The 16,528-nt window shown below is 38.3% G+C and overlaps 1 protein-coding gene across 2 annotated transcripts in view; it reads right to left on the minus strand.

Annotated features, from left to right (window-relative positions):
• abch1 (ATP-binding cassette, sub-family H, member 1) overlaps window positions 1–16,311 on the minus strand; it is a 36,018-nt gene extending 19,707 nt beyond the window's left edge. Inside the window, exons 1-8 of one of the 2 annotated variants that reach the window (XM_051645808.1) lie at window positions 16,219–16,311; window positions 13,747–13,886; window positions 8,108–8,267; window positions 7,827–7,981; window positions 5,495–5,602; window positions 3,398–3,491; window positions 1,762–1,836; window positions 1,490–1,661 (exon numbers count right to left, since the gene is read on the minus strand). In XM_051645808.1, the coding sequence (XP_051501768.1) occupies window positions 1,490–1,661; window positions 1,762–1,836; window positions 3,398–3,491; window positions 5,495–5,602; window positions 7,827–7,981; window positions 8,108–8,267; window positions 13,747–13,886; window positions 16,219–16,275 (961 nt within the window). In that variant the 5' untranslated portion in view covers window positions 16,276–16,311. Of the gene's footprint in view, window positions 1–1,489; window positions 1,662–1,761; window positions 1,837–3,397; window positions 3,492–5,494; window positions 5,603–7,826; window positions 7,982–8,107; window positions 8,268–13,746; window positions 13,887–14,977; window positions 15,311–16,218 lie in introns of those variants that run through there. The other variant, XM_051645809.1, reaches the window with a different exon arrangement.
• Between the last annotated feature and the right edge of the window lie 217 nt (window positions 16,312–16,528).

A 16,528-nucleotide genomic window follows, 5' to 3' on the forward strand; every position in this document is an offset into this window, starting at 1 on the left:
AAATGTTTACATACCCTTGAATGTTTGACCTTGTTACAGACACAAAAGGTGACACACACAGGTTTAAATGGCAATTAAAGGTTAATTTCCCACACATGTGGCTTTTAAATTGCAATTAGTGCCTGTGTATAAATAGTCAATGAGTTTGTTAGCTCTCACGTGGATGCACTGAGCAGGCTAGATACTGAGCCATGGGGAGCAGAAAAGAACTGTCAAAAGACCTGCGTAACAAGGTAATGGAACTTTATAAAGATGGAAAAGGATATAAAAAGATATCCAAAGCCTTGAAAATGCCAGTCAGTACTGTTCAATCACTTATTAAGAAGTGGAAAATTCAGGGATTTCTTGATTCCAAGCCAAGGTCAGGTAGACCAAGAAAGATTTCACCCACAACTGCCAGAAGAATTGTTCGGGATACAAAGAAAAACCCACAGGTAACCTCAGGAGAAATACAGGCTGCTCTGGAAAAAGATGGTGTGGTTGTTTCAAGGAGCACAATACGATAATACTTGAACAAAAATGAGCTGCATGGTCGAGTTGCCAGAAATAAGCCTTTACTGTACAATGCCTCAAAAAAGCCCGGTTACAATATGCCCGACAACACCTTGATACGCCTCACAGCTTCTGGCACACTGTAATTTGGAGTGACGAGACCAAAATAGAGCTTTATGGTCAACAAGGCCTATAGTGAAAAGAATACCATCCCCACTGTGAAGCATGGTGGTGGCTCACTGATGTTTTGGGGGTGTGTGAGCTCTAAAGGCATGGGGAATCTTGTGAAAATTGATGGCAAGATGAATGCAGCATGTTATCAGAAAATACTGGCAGACAATTTGCATTATTCTGCACGAAAGCTGCGCATGAGACGCTCTTGGACTTTCCAGCACGACAATGACCCTAAGCACAAGGCCAAGTTGACCCTCCTGTGGTTACAGCAGAAAAAGGTAAAGGTTCTGGAGTGGTCATCACAGTCTCCTGACCTTAATATCATCAAGCCACTCTGGGGAGATCTCAAACGTGCGGTTCATGCAAGACGACCAAAGACTTTGCATGACCTGGAGGCATTTCGCCAAGACGAATGGGCAGCTATACCACCTGCAAGAATTTGGGGCCTCATAGACATCTATTACAAAAGACTGCACACTGTCATTGATGCTAAAGGAGGCAATACACAGTATTAAGAACTAAGGCTATGCAGACATTTGAACAGGGGTCATTTCATTTTTGCCATGTTTTGTTTTATGATTGTGCCATTTTGTTATAACCTATAGTTGAATATAAATGCCATAGGAAATAAAAGAAATGTGTTTTGCCTGCTCACTCATGTTTTCTTTAAAAATGGTACATATATTTCCAATTCTGGGGTATGCAAACTTTTGCACACAACTGTACATTAAGCTGAGCAGCTGAAAAAAAAAAAGTATTTCTAGTACAAATGGAGTGCTTTAATGGTAGAAAAAGCTTAGTTTAGCTTGAGAGTTTCTTGTACCTTCATATTTGGGCATTTCCTCTAATGGGCTCTTTGACAGTATGGGCTCTCGGCTCTCATCTCTCGTACTGTCTGGAGATGGGCTGCTGTCCAGCAGACGGCCCTGAGGACTCTGTTTGGGCCCCATCTGATCCGAGTCCTCACAAAGTGTCAAAAAGGCACTCTCTAATGTCTAAAATACAGTATACATAGAAACGAAGCAAACACATTTGAAACGTTAAACCAATGCTTAAGTGTATTGGCTCATGAGATGTTTGTGTGTGTGTACTCACTGCAGCATTGTGTTGCTTCATAACAGCTTCTGGAGGACCTTCGGCTAACAACCGACCATTCCTCATCAAACCGACCTTTAGACAGAGATGCAAATGAGTTCATATTGCAATTGCTGCTTTGGACAGTAGACTTTGGTATCTTCAGAAAAATGTGACATTTGAGAAGCAGGAGACGAAAGTCTCAGTTTGCTCTCCATTTATATTCACTGCTGTCTACGAGAACTAATTGAGATATTAAAGAGATCTCATTTGTGATTTATCTGTTACTGGTAAAAATGAGACAGACAGAATGAGGGATTAAGAAAAGGGTGTGTATGGGGTGGGGGTGGGGGGGGGGTTCTTGTTTTAAGAATAGTTCTCAATTCAGGTCCCTCACATCATTGTTTTGGCTCTGTGTGAAAAGACATGTGAGTGTGCTTATATGTGCATTTATGTTGTATATGTGTTTGTGTCTTTGGTGTCTCCGTATATGGCTTGTGTATGTGATTCAGAGTAATAAATTGTACTGGATGTAGCAACTGACTGCCTGATGTTACACAGTTACACAGAATTATGCACTCCAAACAAACACAACAGATGACATACCCTGAAGACAAACTGGTAAAACAACACTTCGAAAACGTTCTGTACAAATATATGTAAACAATAGTGCCAGGTGCCTTAAAATCCTTGCCGCTTCTTCTCCTGGAATCTATTTTCTGATGTCTACCAGCTTCTTTTTTGATGCAATTGACAGTGCTTTTATGGTGTTAGCAAAACGATTGTAAAATCCCTGATTATGTCACTATACAGGTTTGCCAGTTGTCTCTATCCCAGCTTTATGACGCAAATATAACAAGCATTTAGCGTTAAGGAAATGTTCGCCAATTCAAACATAAAAGCTTACCTGTAATTTTTCGGCAAAAGCCAGTTTTAAGATTATGTAATGAGCCGCAGTACAAAGTACATGCGGAAAACAAGCCAAGACATTAATAAGGGATTACAGAAACTAATCAGCATGAACAATACTGAGTGGAGTGGCCTGTCTGTTATAGACACGCAAAGAGCATTCAGCATCTCTGTAATCCTGCAGATTCTGTCATGAACATTCATAAGAGATTTCATCAGGAAATCTACTTCTATTCTACATCTTAAAAAGGACTACTTTTGTTATTCTGTGAATTGGTTTCCTAAATGATAAATAACTATTCAGCCTCAGTGGAATGCTTGAAATATGTTTGTTGACACAGGTGTTATCATATTGAAGTGGGCTAGTACTCACCGGTATAGAATACTAGCAGTTCTGCCTTATTTTGTTTACATTATCTGGAATTTTTGCGTACAATTGCTTCTGTCCATCCTGTTACTCACAATGAACTAAGACTGTTAATCTTGTAAACCAAAGTTTTGACCATCAACATTATATATGGTGGATATTGTAGCTTATTAATGTCCATTCAGAAATGAAGGGGCTGTCTGAATGGTTAAACCACCAATCACACTTTGATTAATTTTACTGTATGTGATGTTTAGGGGTGGGTAATAAATTATGCATTAAGTCAAAGTGTCAGGAAATATTTGACTGTCCCCAACTAATATAAAATAAGTCTATTTATATTGTAAGTTGGATGTCAGTCAGTTCAGGAAGGTGGCTTACCGTATTGGCTTGCCTGGCCTCCTCAATGTAATGTGTTGTAATAATAACAGACACCTGTCCTCCTCTTACAATGTCCACCAGATGCTGCCATATCCTGCAGAAGTGGAGAGTTTGTTGCATGAGTGTGGTGCTTTCTGTAAAATAGTACTGTTATACCAGTGCAAAGGAAAAATTTGATATACTATATTTGGTCTGATATTAGGCATTCTGTACACATTTCTAACATGCAATGAATTGGAAAGTGGTACAAAACCACTCTTGGAGGACTTTTAACATGCACTAATACACAATGCATAGGCAATAGCATTCAATTGTTTTGCAAAGCCCCCCAAAATGGTTGCAGGCTTAAACAGTCTGTTGTGTAAGAGCACAGAATTTTAATACAAGAGGATTTCAGCAGGGTTCAGCAGGGTCTCGCCAGAGCAAAAAAGTAATTAGTCAATAAAACTACATAGAAAACATAAGTGCAAAAGTGTTTCTATGGGTGTCAACTATGCTAAACAACAACAATATTCTGGAGTGATAAAGCCACAGAGATCAACACAGAGATTGCAAATAAACAAACTAGGCCTATATATATCATCTGTGTATATCATCTGTACCACCCAGTAATTGCTGCATTTTATTAGACCTAGCAAGAATTTGATGCCGTCTTCTTACTGGTATGCACTCCTACCTCTCTTAGTAACTACTTTTTTACTTGCTCTTTATTGTCTCGTTCATGAATTACAAAAACACAAGCAGAAATTAGGATTGCCACTTCGAATTTACAGAATAAAGCTCTTTTCCTTGAAATGTTCTTTATGAGATGTGGTTGGAATATTGAGCCTATAGATCTCAGTATAATCTTTAACATGCCACGTACTCAGGATGAACTAGCTTGGAAAGACTAAAAAAAGGCATGCAAAAGTGGTCATTGAGCCAAGAAGATTTATTTATTATAATGAACATTTATGATGATATACAACGAAAAAGCGCCACATTGCTACATTTCTTGGCAACCACAAATAGCCTATCTTTAGGATTATAAACTTTATTACTTAACAGAAGAATTATGTTTTCATTTTTGGTGGGGGGGGGGGGGGTTTTTCTTCCCAATTTGGAATGCCAAGTTCCCAATGCGCTCTAGGTCCTCGTGGTGGCATAGTGATTCGCCTCAATCCGGGTGGCGGAGGACAAAATCTCAGTTGCCTCCGCATCTGAGACAGTCAATCCACGCATCTTATCATGTGGCTTGTTGAGCGCATTACTGCTGAGACCTAGCACGTGTGGAGGCTCTCGCTATTCTACGCGGCATCCATGCACAACTCACCACGCGCCCCACCGGGAGCGAGAACCACATTATAGAAACCACAAGGAGGTTAACCCAATGTGACTCTACCCACCCTAGCAACCGGGCCAATTGGTTGCTTAGGAAGCATGACTGGATTCACTCAGCACACACTGGATTCAAACTTGCGACTCCAGGTGTGGTAGTCAGCGTCTTTACTTGCTGAGCTACCCAGGCCCCCTATTTATTAATTCTTTATATTTCTTAATAATAAATCTAACCCTTTGAACATTGGTGTATTCTATCATAGTGATGTTGTCACTATTTTAAAACCACAATAAGCCAATTAATACACTGCTTTTTATTTTTACTACTTTTTGCTTTGCATTGTACTTACATTTTCACTAACGATCAATGTGATTCTGTTGTTTAATATCTAAAAACAGTGCTATTTTAGGAAGCACCTGAACAAGGATTGTAGGACCCATTGTTCTACAGCAGGTTCTAGAAGGTTTCAGTTTGTAGTAAAACAAAAGATACAGAGAAAGCCAGAAGAATGTTATGACACAGCTATGAACTTCAGCAGAAATGTCAGAGAGAGAGAGAGAGATAGAGATAGAGGAGTGGTGCAGGTTAAATCCTCTGTGTCATACTTTTAGAATGTAGAACAAGGTTGATACACATACACACACACATATGAAAAAAAAAAACAGACTGGTAGTGCCAGTAGTAGCAACAGTGGAGTAGAAGGTTACTGAGGGTGAAGGAAAAGAGAGTGGGAAGTGGCAGTGGAAGGTAGTGATGAATGAAAACTTTATAATGCATACTTGGCCCGTAGAACAGGGTCCACTCCTACAGTGGGCTCATCCAGGATCAGAAGTTGTGGGTTCTGAAGAAGAGCAGCTCCAAGAGAGACACGACGGCGCTGGCCTCCGCTGTATATAAAATGAATAAATACCTCTATAAATAACCTTCACACATACAGTAAATATGTAAATATTGAGCAGTTATCAACTGTCATAAAAAACCTACATGTTTAAATAGTTTTCTGTGGCCCTTGTTTAAAGCTAAGTGAGTAAATTAGGAACTACTAGCGGCATCAAATGGAATTGCAAAAATACTTCGACCATTTGTCATTGGTTGGACAAACAGATAGTCCCACCCCAAACTCACGCTATTGGTTGAGCCAATGTTGCTCTGTCGGGCTGGTTAGGTTTGCTTAAACAAACAGCAATGTTTTGATAGTGCCAACAGAGCCTCAGTGTTTACACTTTTCAGAGGAATATAAATGAATTTTCTGTAGTATTAAACTTGGATAGCAGAAAGTATAAAAAAACTTGTTGCAAATCTTCAATAAATTCTAAATGGTCTTCACTCAAAATCCAGACTTACAGTTAAGTTTATACATTCAATATCTGGCCTTGGAACTTTAGAAAATGCTTTTAAGTGCTAACAAATTGAATGGTAAATGTCATGACTCTTGACATCACAAACAACAAACAAAATTTAAATGAACTAATTCAACTAAGCATAATGCAGCCAACATTCAGACAAAAAGAAAAGCAAAAAGAATGAACCACAAGTATTATATCACAAGGTATCACAAGATCTGCCAAAGCTCCACCTTAACTATCCCAACCAGTCAAGGAGAAATTGACTTAATCACATGTGATTCTTTAAGGCCTTCAAGGCCATTGTCTTGCTTTATAGATGGATAAGCCCTGCCTAGAGCCAGCTCATCTTAGTGCTGTGAAAACAAAACCAGACAGACAACATCCAAAGGAAAACAGGACATGCGCTGCCTTCATGCACCAAACGTGTCATGCTTTACATTTCTCAGTCTTAGTGAAAGACAATCGCCTCTCCACTGCTGTGGCTGCCAATACACTACACAAGGCAAGTGATGAAGCTTCTCAAATATCCATAGTCTAAAACCTGATAATGACATTGCATGGAACATTGCAATGGAAGTGAATGGGGCCAACCATAAACATTAAAATTCACATGGTTTCAAAAGTACAAGCACAAGACGTAAACATTATATGTATTAACATGATTTTAGTGTGATAAAATTCAAACTCATGCTATCTGTGTAAAGTTATATCCATTATTACAACTTTGCGGTCATCATGATCATGCAACGCCGGTAAACCATGTAAGCGATTTTATTACACCAAAATCACGTTAACATGTTTAATGGTTACATCTTGTGGCTCTACGTTTAAAACACTGTGTATTTTAATGTTTTTAGACTGGACCCATTCATTTCCATTGGAAGTGCCTTACTTTAATCGCAATATTTGATTTTAATGTTAAATAAAGGACGAGTCAAAATTCATCAAAGTTATAATCGGCATTATGCTACAAATGCTTTCAATTGAGCTTAACTTGTATTGAACTCAGAACATTCCTTTAATGGCTGATAACAGATAAATCATACAAAGATAGTGACATTGTTTCATTACCAAAAATGTACGCTTATACATAGATAAATTGCACTAATATCTATAGCAAGAAAAAGGTGGCAGGTGTCACTTAGTTACATGCACAAGTTTTTTATATCCAACTCCTGTATTATTCAAGTTATCTGAAAACATAAATAGACTGTTTCTTCCAATTAGTGCACAAACAAACAGAAATGACAATGGGGAATTGTTTGCAAGGCACTACATCTTACAATATGACACCTGTGTCATAATTACAAATGTCAACAAATGGCCATTAAAAAAGTGTACTATTTCATAATCAGTGACTTCAGCAGACTTTAAACACAGTCAGCCTAATGTATCCATATCAAATCCATTGTGGTCACATGACCACTTGAACCCCATAAGGTCCCCAAAGAGGTAGCGTGAGAACTGTCAGAATGGATGCAGGGTTGTCCAAATGTTTTTCCATTCATGATGTCATTTGGCAAGCAGTAATGAGAATGTTGTTGTCAGAACAGTTAACAGATAACTGGGTCACATATGAAGCCTTGTTTTTTGTTATCCTTCCTCTCTTTCTCTCTTTCAGTCACACACACCACTTCTTTCTGTGTTCTATTTCCAAACCCTCTCACAAACCAGCAAATAGCTGAACTTGCAGAAAATAAACATGCAGGCTAAAAATGACCTGACTGCTGAGATTGATGAAGGCAAAGAGTACATGCTGTTCTACCTGAGATTTCTGACGAGGTTGTTTTTCTGTGGCAGGTCCAGAAAGTCAATGAGAAAATTCATCCTGGCTTCAGTTTCTTTGGATGAAAGTCCATGGATTCGACCGTAAAACCATAGTGTGTTGCTAATAGTAAACTCATTGTATAGGGCTATGTCCTGCAGACAGAATAGAGGAAAAAGAGAAAATGAAAAAAGAGGAATACATCAATCAGGAGGATTCACTTGTCAAAATAATCATAAACTGGTTTTGTGGGTAAACACCAGTCTCTCCTTATCTCTCACCTGTGGCATGTATCCCACCATCCGTCCTGGCACTTCATGTCCTGGGAATGCAGGTGGTTTTCCCAGCACTGTGATGTGACCACGAGAGATCTTCAGAGTTCCCACAATGCATTTTAACAGTGTGGTCTTCCCACAGCCACTTGGCCCTAGCAGCCCATAACTGAAGAGAGGAAACACACACACATGCACCAAAGCATCACATCCACTTAAACTGCTACAGTACCTTCTATATATTGAGCAATTCAAATCACAGATGTTACTTAGTGGGTAAACATTTAAAGTAAAGTTTCAAGCAACTATGCAAAAGCTGAAATACTGATGAAACGTAGAGTGATTCTGATCAGATGACTGTTAGGAGAACAACAAAAAAGGAAGTGAGAGATGTTTAAACAAAGCAAAAAAGGCTAATAACAGCAAAAGATTGTAAGGTGACCTCTGTATGACTTAATAGTTTCTTTAACTTTAGGCAATTTCATGTCCAAGGGATTGATTTTTGTTAAAACTAACAGATTTCAAATTTTCTTTTGATATATGATGGTTACATTAAAACTGACTTAGAAAACTTTTACCAGGCCTTCATCATTTATTTTTGGTACTTTTCAAATGCATTTTATGGATAGATCTTATTTGTACGTATTGTTGCTTGTCCCAAATCCATTACACTAATACAAGTAATTACATGTTTAAAACTATGATACTCTACACAATGAGTGAAATAAACAAACAACTCAATATTTATTTGGTAACTCTTTACAATAAGGTTCCATTTTTAAAAAAAATATTAGTACATGTTGAAATTAACATTAACTAATAATTAATAAATGCTTAATAAGTAGTGCACGACCGATATATCGGCCGGCCGTTATAATCGGCCGATATTAGCCTTTCACTGATATATCGGTATCGGCGTATATTTTACGGATATTTTGCGCCGATATGAAAACTTTTTTTTCAGAACATATTATGCAGAAAACAATGCTTTAGAATTGGTGTCATTATGTAGTTTGTCCAGCAGAGCAGCGCTCCGACTCCATTGTTTACAGAGCTGAACTGACGGTGGCTCTGCAGACAGGGCGGAGTTAAGCGGTGTCTGTAAGTTAACTAGTTTGTGAAATACATACTGGAAACTTAATGAACAATGACCCTGTCATTTTCCCTTTTCAATATAACTAATATAACATTAACCTTGTCCCTGACAACCATGTCACTCATGTCTGTTTGCTGTTAGCCAGCTATAGTTTGTCAGTGCAGTCAGTAATGTAGCAGATTGAAAGGTAAACATCAGAGCATTTTTTGCAGCTCAGTAGACAACAGTGCGGTGGTGGATTTTGTCTGTTGAGTGTTGATTTCATGCTATGTTGTAATGAAGTTGGTGAGACACAATGCTGGAAAGTTAAATAAACAACATCCCTCTTTTACTCTCCGTGACAACGAGCTTATAGCTAACTAGCTAACCACCTAGCTACTTTCATTAACTATGTTTCCATCCAAGGATTTTTTGCGAAAAAAGTTTTAGCGCATCAAAATAAAGATGATGGAAACGCAAATTATCGCTAAAATTTCACAAGTGTCAACATAATATTTTTCCGTTTAACTCTAGCGCATAAACTCTATGTCGATACATCAAATGTCGCGAAAAACTGTGTTAATCATGATGACAGTATACATCCATAAAAGCCAGTTTATTGTACGTGATTATGGATTGATCTGAACGGCATAAAGATCCGATCACTGCAAACATGAGCTTCCAGGAGTGCCAACACAAATATCTCAAATCATGCACATTGACAAGTGCACGGAGATCAAATTAATGGCCACTGTTTGCGATTAATTTAATCGCGGTAGACAGCCGTTTATTTATTAAAGTTGCTTTTCCACACCACTGAAAATAATAGACGGCAGTCACCTAATTAGCCCACAATACAAAAAAACATATTATTTCTGTGCACAAAGAGGTTTTAAATTACAAATAAATACACAATGCTAAGAGAAAAGCATCAGTGTGATTTTTTGAAACACTAACAGCCCAATTATAATAAATTACTGTTTAGCTTACTTTTGAAAAAATGCTGGCACAATTCCCTGTACTAAATTAAATCAATTTCCAAACGAAGAAAAGAATTCAATTTAAAAAAAATAATTACCAGACGATTTTTTTATTATTATTATTTTTAGACCTATATTTGCCTTTTCTTTACACAAACTTAAATTATTCGTCTACAGAACAGGGTACGGCTAAAGTCGGCTGAATTACATTTTCTACACTTCAAGACTATAAACTATCAGGACTATTTGTCCAATGCTGAGTTCACTTTCAGAAAACGAGCTTTTGAACATTTTAAAACTTTTAAATATTTTAAATCGAACCCTCTTTACCTCGGATCACATTTGCTGAGCTTCATCAGAAAATGTCAGTTGCATTATGATGCTAAAATTAATTTTAAATAACAAGTTCAGTTTGTTGTTAAAAGTTGCTGGACAAATATGCGGGACATAATGCAGTTGTGATGGTGATGCTTTAGATTAGATGATTGTTCAAGATAGCCTATTGAATATCAGGAATATATCATATGTAAACCCTGTTATTACACCGCATCAATGTTTCTTTAATAGCTGTGCACACAGCATATACACATTGATGGATGGTCCTTAAACTAAGACTGAAAGTTTCCCCCACTACTTGGTGCAGGTTTCCAGCTTGAACAGGGCCATGACAATTCGCTTTCGGGTCGGAACCAGTGGCAACCTGCGATAGGCGCAACATCAGGACCAATATTACAGTCCTACCAGAAGGGCAACTGCTCACTTTTGATTGCAATTCCTCATCTTCTGATTGCTTTTATTTGTGAAATTAAAATTACAGTAAGCTGTCTAATTTAAATGAATTGTCTCAATACTCTCCCCATTTTACCAAAACTTAGGAGGAAAAAAAAATTAGGGACATCTGGCAGGCGAATTCGCGATAAACACACATTTCTGTTTGGAAACGGGTTCAGGGCAGATTTATTTTGCGATAAACCAAAACTTATGCGACAACGTGTTTTTTGTTATGCGGCAGAAGACGGCAAATGTCGCAAAAAAAATGTTTAGGCATTTTCACTTTGTCGCTAACAAAATAGCGCGAAAATTGGATGGAAACTAGGTTATTGTTGTCAGCTGAGTGGAAGCTAATGAGTAAACATGTATTCACCAAACTGTTTTGTTCAGGATTCACAGTTTGGTACCTCCTTCAACCGAACAATTCCAGTCGTTGCATTTATAAAATGTAATATTAAGAAGTTTCCCCTGAACTTGTATACCAGAATACGGTGTAACACGGCTGCCGCTGTTTATCTCCACTCCGCAGTATTAATATAGTCAGCATTTGACTGATACTAAACAGTACTGATGTTTATTTAGCTATTTGTTTTATTTTTATTTATTCTTTATTTTCTCAGTGTTCATTTCTAGAATTTGTTGACAATGTATAATAATAATGTCAAATATTCTTTGATAAAAATATTTGTTTAAGAAAGCAGCCTTCAGAATATCTTTGCATAGTCATATCGGTGCAAAATCGGTGCACAATCCACATAGAAAAGGTCTGTTTTCATTCCAGCTCAAAAATTAAATATATCGGCTACCATATCGGTAATCGGTGAATTATCCCTCTCTAAAATCGGTATCGGTCTAAAAAATCCCATATCGGTCGGGCTCTATTAATAAGTATTGTTCATTGTAAGTCCATGCTAACTAATGTTATTAACTAATGTTAGCTCAGTGGTAAAATACGCTGGCTATCATCCCTGGAGTTCACTAGTTCACTAGTTCGAATCCCAGGGCATGCTGAGTGACTCCAGCCAGGTCTCCTAAGCAACCAAATTGGCCCGGTTGCTAGGGAGGGTAGAGTCACATGGGGTAACCTCCTCGTGGTCGCTATAATGTGGTTTGTTCTTGGTGGGGCGCATGGTGAATTGAGCGTGGTTGCTGCAGTGGATGGCGTGAAGCCTCCACACGCGCTATGTCTCCGTGGCAATGCGCTCAACAAGCCACGTGATAAGATGCGCGGGTTAACTGTCTCAGATGTGGAGGCAACTGGGATTCGTCCTCCGCCACCCGGACTGCACTGGCGAATCACTATGTGAACACGAGGACTTAGAGCGCATTGGGAATTGGGCATTCCAAATTGGGAGAAAAAGGGGAAAAAAATCCCCCCCACAAAAAAAGAAATGGAACCTTATTGTAAAGTGTTACCCTTAATTGCTTGAAAATTATTTTTTATAATATTTTTATTTATTTAGTACTGTCCCACACTTCCATCACATCACACAATTCTGCCCATAAAAATTATTTTTATTTTTAGTTTTTTTTTTTATTTCAAAAGTTAGTGCACTTGTTAACCAAGTCGACAAAGGTGTAAATGAAGAGCTTGAGATGAAAGAGGAGAGAAGTGATGCTTAAAGAAAACAAAGGAAATATCACTTGTGAGCAGAGTATTTTTATTGGCTGTCATTTCTAATAATTTTGCCAAATTATGCAAAACCTATGAAAATGTTATTTAATTGTGTGTATTTAGAATACAAGACAAAAGAATTGGCCATTTCATTTAGAAAACATTAAAAATGTCATTTTCAACACTGTCATTTTCAACACGTAATTCTATTAAACACAATACAGAATCTGAGATGCAGTTGAAGTGACACTGGTGGTAATTTCCATGAATCTCAGAAAAAAAATGACAACAAATAAATAAATCTCCTGCGATGCATGTACATACTGTGTTGAACATTGTTAGTAGACAAATTAAATAAACTACTGAAAGTGTAAAAAAGTTTTACCTGGATTTTACTTTCTAGAAATTCACAAAGCTGAAAGTGCCAGAAGTTGAACAAGTGCCCAGATACTTTTCAATGTACTAAAATGCAAAATGAGACTCCAAATGTGGCTCTAAACTCAACTCAAGACTTTTTAATCTCTCTCAGTCCAACCTCAGTCTTCTAGGCTGCTCACAATGTTTAGAATGTAATTTCAGGAAAGCAGCCAAGTTTTACAAACATAATCTGATCCACTTCTAGCTCAGACAGCCATCTAAATATGGGTCATTGCAACTAAATATGACTTTAGAAAAAGGAAACAAAGACATATGTGCAATATTTTGAACATTGCTCTGATTAGCCTTATCAGCACTGTTGAAGATTATAAACAGGTGATAACAGGACACAAAACTCAGATGTGGTGAAGTGAAGTGAACAGACAATGCCAAATTCGAGAAGTAAAAAGCGACAAGAGGAAATAACTGTTTATAAAATTAGCTGAAGCCATCTAATAACAGGAACATCAAGAAAGCTGCAGTAGTGATAACTGCCTAAAGCATCTCAACATCGCATCAGATGTTTGCACTAGAAGCCCAAGGGTCAGCTTTCATATTCTCCAGTCTCTAAGATCTCAAGGAAGAATTTTTTAGTTTTGCTATACTGGCCTAAGGGATGAGGTGACAGAGATACAATATGTACATGTACATGACATGTCACACAAATGTCAGGTCTACATTTGGGCATGTTTTAATGCTCAAAGTGAACATGCAAGAGTAATCTGAAGACATATTAGTAAACATATTAAGAGAGAAAGAGAGAGAGAGAAGGGGATAATACTGGACTCACATTTGGCCCTGAGGCAGTGTCAGGTTGAGACTGTTGAGGACTTTAAGTTTGCCAAATGAACGGCACACATCATGACAGTGGATTGCAGCACCGCAACTCCCTGCTTCCAAGTCAGCCTTCATAGTTTTGCTCTCAAAACTCTACAGAGAGAGAGGTAGAAATTTCAATTAGTTCAAAGTATTTTGACAACCAAATCAAACAGCAAGCTAACAACTTAAAAAAAAAATTTTTTTAAAAAAAGGATAGTTTACACAAAAATGAAAATTCTCTCATCATTTAATAATAAACAATGAAAAATGATGGTGAATTAATGAGGACAGATTTTTTTTTTTTTTTTTTTTTAAGGAACAACAACAACAACAACAAAAATATTAGAAAACAAAATCTTCACATCTGGTACAACAAAAACTCCATAGATCCTAAAAAGTGTCAATGGAAATGTCATTATTGTGTAACGGCTTGTCCCCTATATGCGACCGGACAACCCATTAAAAACGTATATTGTTAATCAGACACAAAAATGATGCCTCCTCATTTATGACCCATGTATTGGTTTCTAAGCAACAGCATGGATTCTGTAACTTTGAGTATGCAATTTCCCAAGGCAGAAACTGGGTCATCAGCACAGTAATCTCTCCCATCTTCTATTTCTTTTAACAGAATCTCTGCACACTCTGCAAAAATAATCAAGATCTCTAATTCCTGTTTACAAGCTGTCCTGCATGAATGTAGACTGAAATCTGAGCCCATTATAGCAATAATCAAGCATTAAACATTTTAATCAAGGAATTGCTCATTGATTTATGCCACAGTTTAGATTGCTCTGTGTTTATGAGGTGACTGTGTGAAAAGAAAACTGTCTATACATGAACCGTTCATATGCAGACAACGTGAGAATCAGCTGACAATTTCGTAGCAACACAGTAATTTTAAGCAGCTGAACTGGTTTGGTTTTCAATTTCTTAATTGTGTTAGAGGAAGCGCCTCCTTTTTCATATAACCTCCAGGAGCTACAACTCTCACTTGGAATATGCACTCATCAATAGCTAAAAGTGAATTTCGGCATATACTTAAAAATATTTTATTATAGACATACTACAGCGTACAAAGTAGCAATTAATCTAATCAGAAATAAGTTATCGCAATGAAAGTTCGAATTCACAATGCACAGCCGTTTAAGAATTTCAAATATATCTATACTAAAGCTAATAAGAAAAAGAGGATTTTATACCAAGGCGGCTTCACAATATTTGAAGAAAAATCACGTCGAGTAGATGAACAGTCCAGCTGTCCGTGCTCTTATCAGTCGCCGCGTTATCTCATGACAGGTGCAGCGATGCGCAGCGCCACGGAAGCCGCGCGTGTTCTTTCATTCCTTCGTAGGATTTCCGACAAGTCTCGCCTCCCTCCTCCTAAGAACCAATCCGGTTCGGACATACAAGCAGTCTGTGATTGGACAGTTGAGAAATCCTTCATAGAACCAAAGCAATCATGGCAAACGGTGTAACGAAAAAGGGCGGGATTTGTGGGAATACAGGTGGAACAAGGGATCGTTCGCACCGAATATATATTAACTATATTTATATATAAATATATAAAAGACGCAACGCCACGAGCAGAAGGCAGGTGTCTCGAGACACGTTTGTTAAAAGAACAGTTCGTCTTAAATTTGGTTGTGTCTCATTTGGAAGGCGGCGTCCTCCTGAGGTCGCATTTGTTGGCCGCATACATCATCGAGGATGTCTCGTTTCAGAAAAGCGAGTAGGACACTTCGAAAGCAGCCTTTGAATGCGACCTTCTCTCACGGGAATTCGGAGGATGCATGAGGCGTATCCTTCGTGGGCACTCACAACCCACAATTCTTTGCTTCAACGGAAATGTCTAAAAAAATAAATAAAAATAACGCCAGTTTGCCCGTAAATATGATGTTCAAACGCAAGTCATGTTAATTCCCAAGTTGAATTACCTCAGTAGATGGGTGCAGAGTATATAATATGTATTATTATATTAATATATAATAACACATATTATATACTCTGCATCCAAAATAGGGAATTTGTTCCCTTCTCACTCGAAGCGCTCGCGCTTGTTAAAGAGTGGCGTGCTGTCATAGCAACCATGATACATTCCGTTTCCGTTTGTCCTACGAAGGCCGTCTAGTTTAAACGAGATCTGTTTAAAGGAGGACGCTCGATATACTGCAGCCTTCAAAGGACGCGTCCTACCTAGCATGCAGCCTTCAAAACGAGACACAGCCTTCTGAACGAGACGCTGAAAAACAGCGAGACGCGTCTTGCGCAGTGGACAAACAGCGCGGAAGGACGCCAAAACGAGTTCAGTGTGAACGGCCCCTCATTACTCTGGCTGCATCGTCTGCGTCAACATGGCACAGAGGTCCCTTATTTAGTCTTTTCGCGCAGGCTCTGTCTGCTAATATGATGCAAGTATAAAGACAGAATAGCAATAACTCACTCTCTCTTCCATCTCCGTTCTCTCGTTAAGAGCTTCCTCGATTCCGTTACCGGGCATGATCACCGTGCCGGCGAGATGCTGCGCTCGGTTCAGTGCGCGTAGATGAGTCAGTTAACCCATTCATCACCAGATCAGAGTTTGTGAGTCAGACGCTGTGAGTCTAGGTCGTCACCCTCTGAGAAAGCAAATTATGTTTGCATGAAGCAGGGATGCAAACAACATATTATGCAAGAGTGTGGAAGGTTATAATATATAAAGTGCCATCTGCAAGTCATTTCCCAGATAGCAAGAACCTTTGGGCCAAATGTGG

This window comes from Myxocyprinus asiaticus, chromosome 20 (assembly GCF_019703515.2).
Source record: "Myxocyprinus asiaticus isolate MX2 ecotype Aquarium Trade chromosome 20, UBuf_Myxa_2, whole genome shotgun sequence".
NCBI lineage: Eukaryota > Metazoa > Chordata > Actinopteri > Cypriniformes > Catostomidae > Myxocyprinus > Myxocyprinus asiaticus.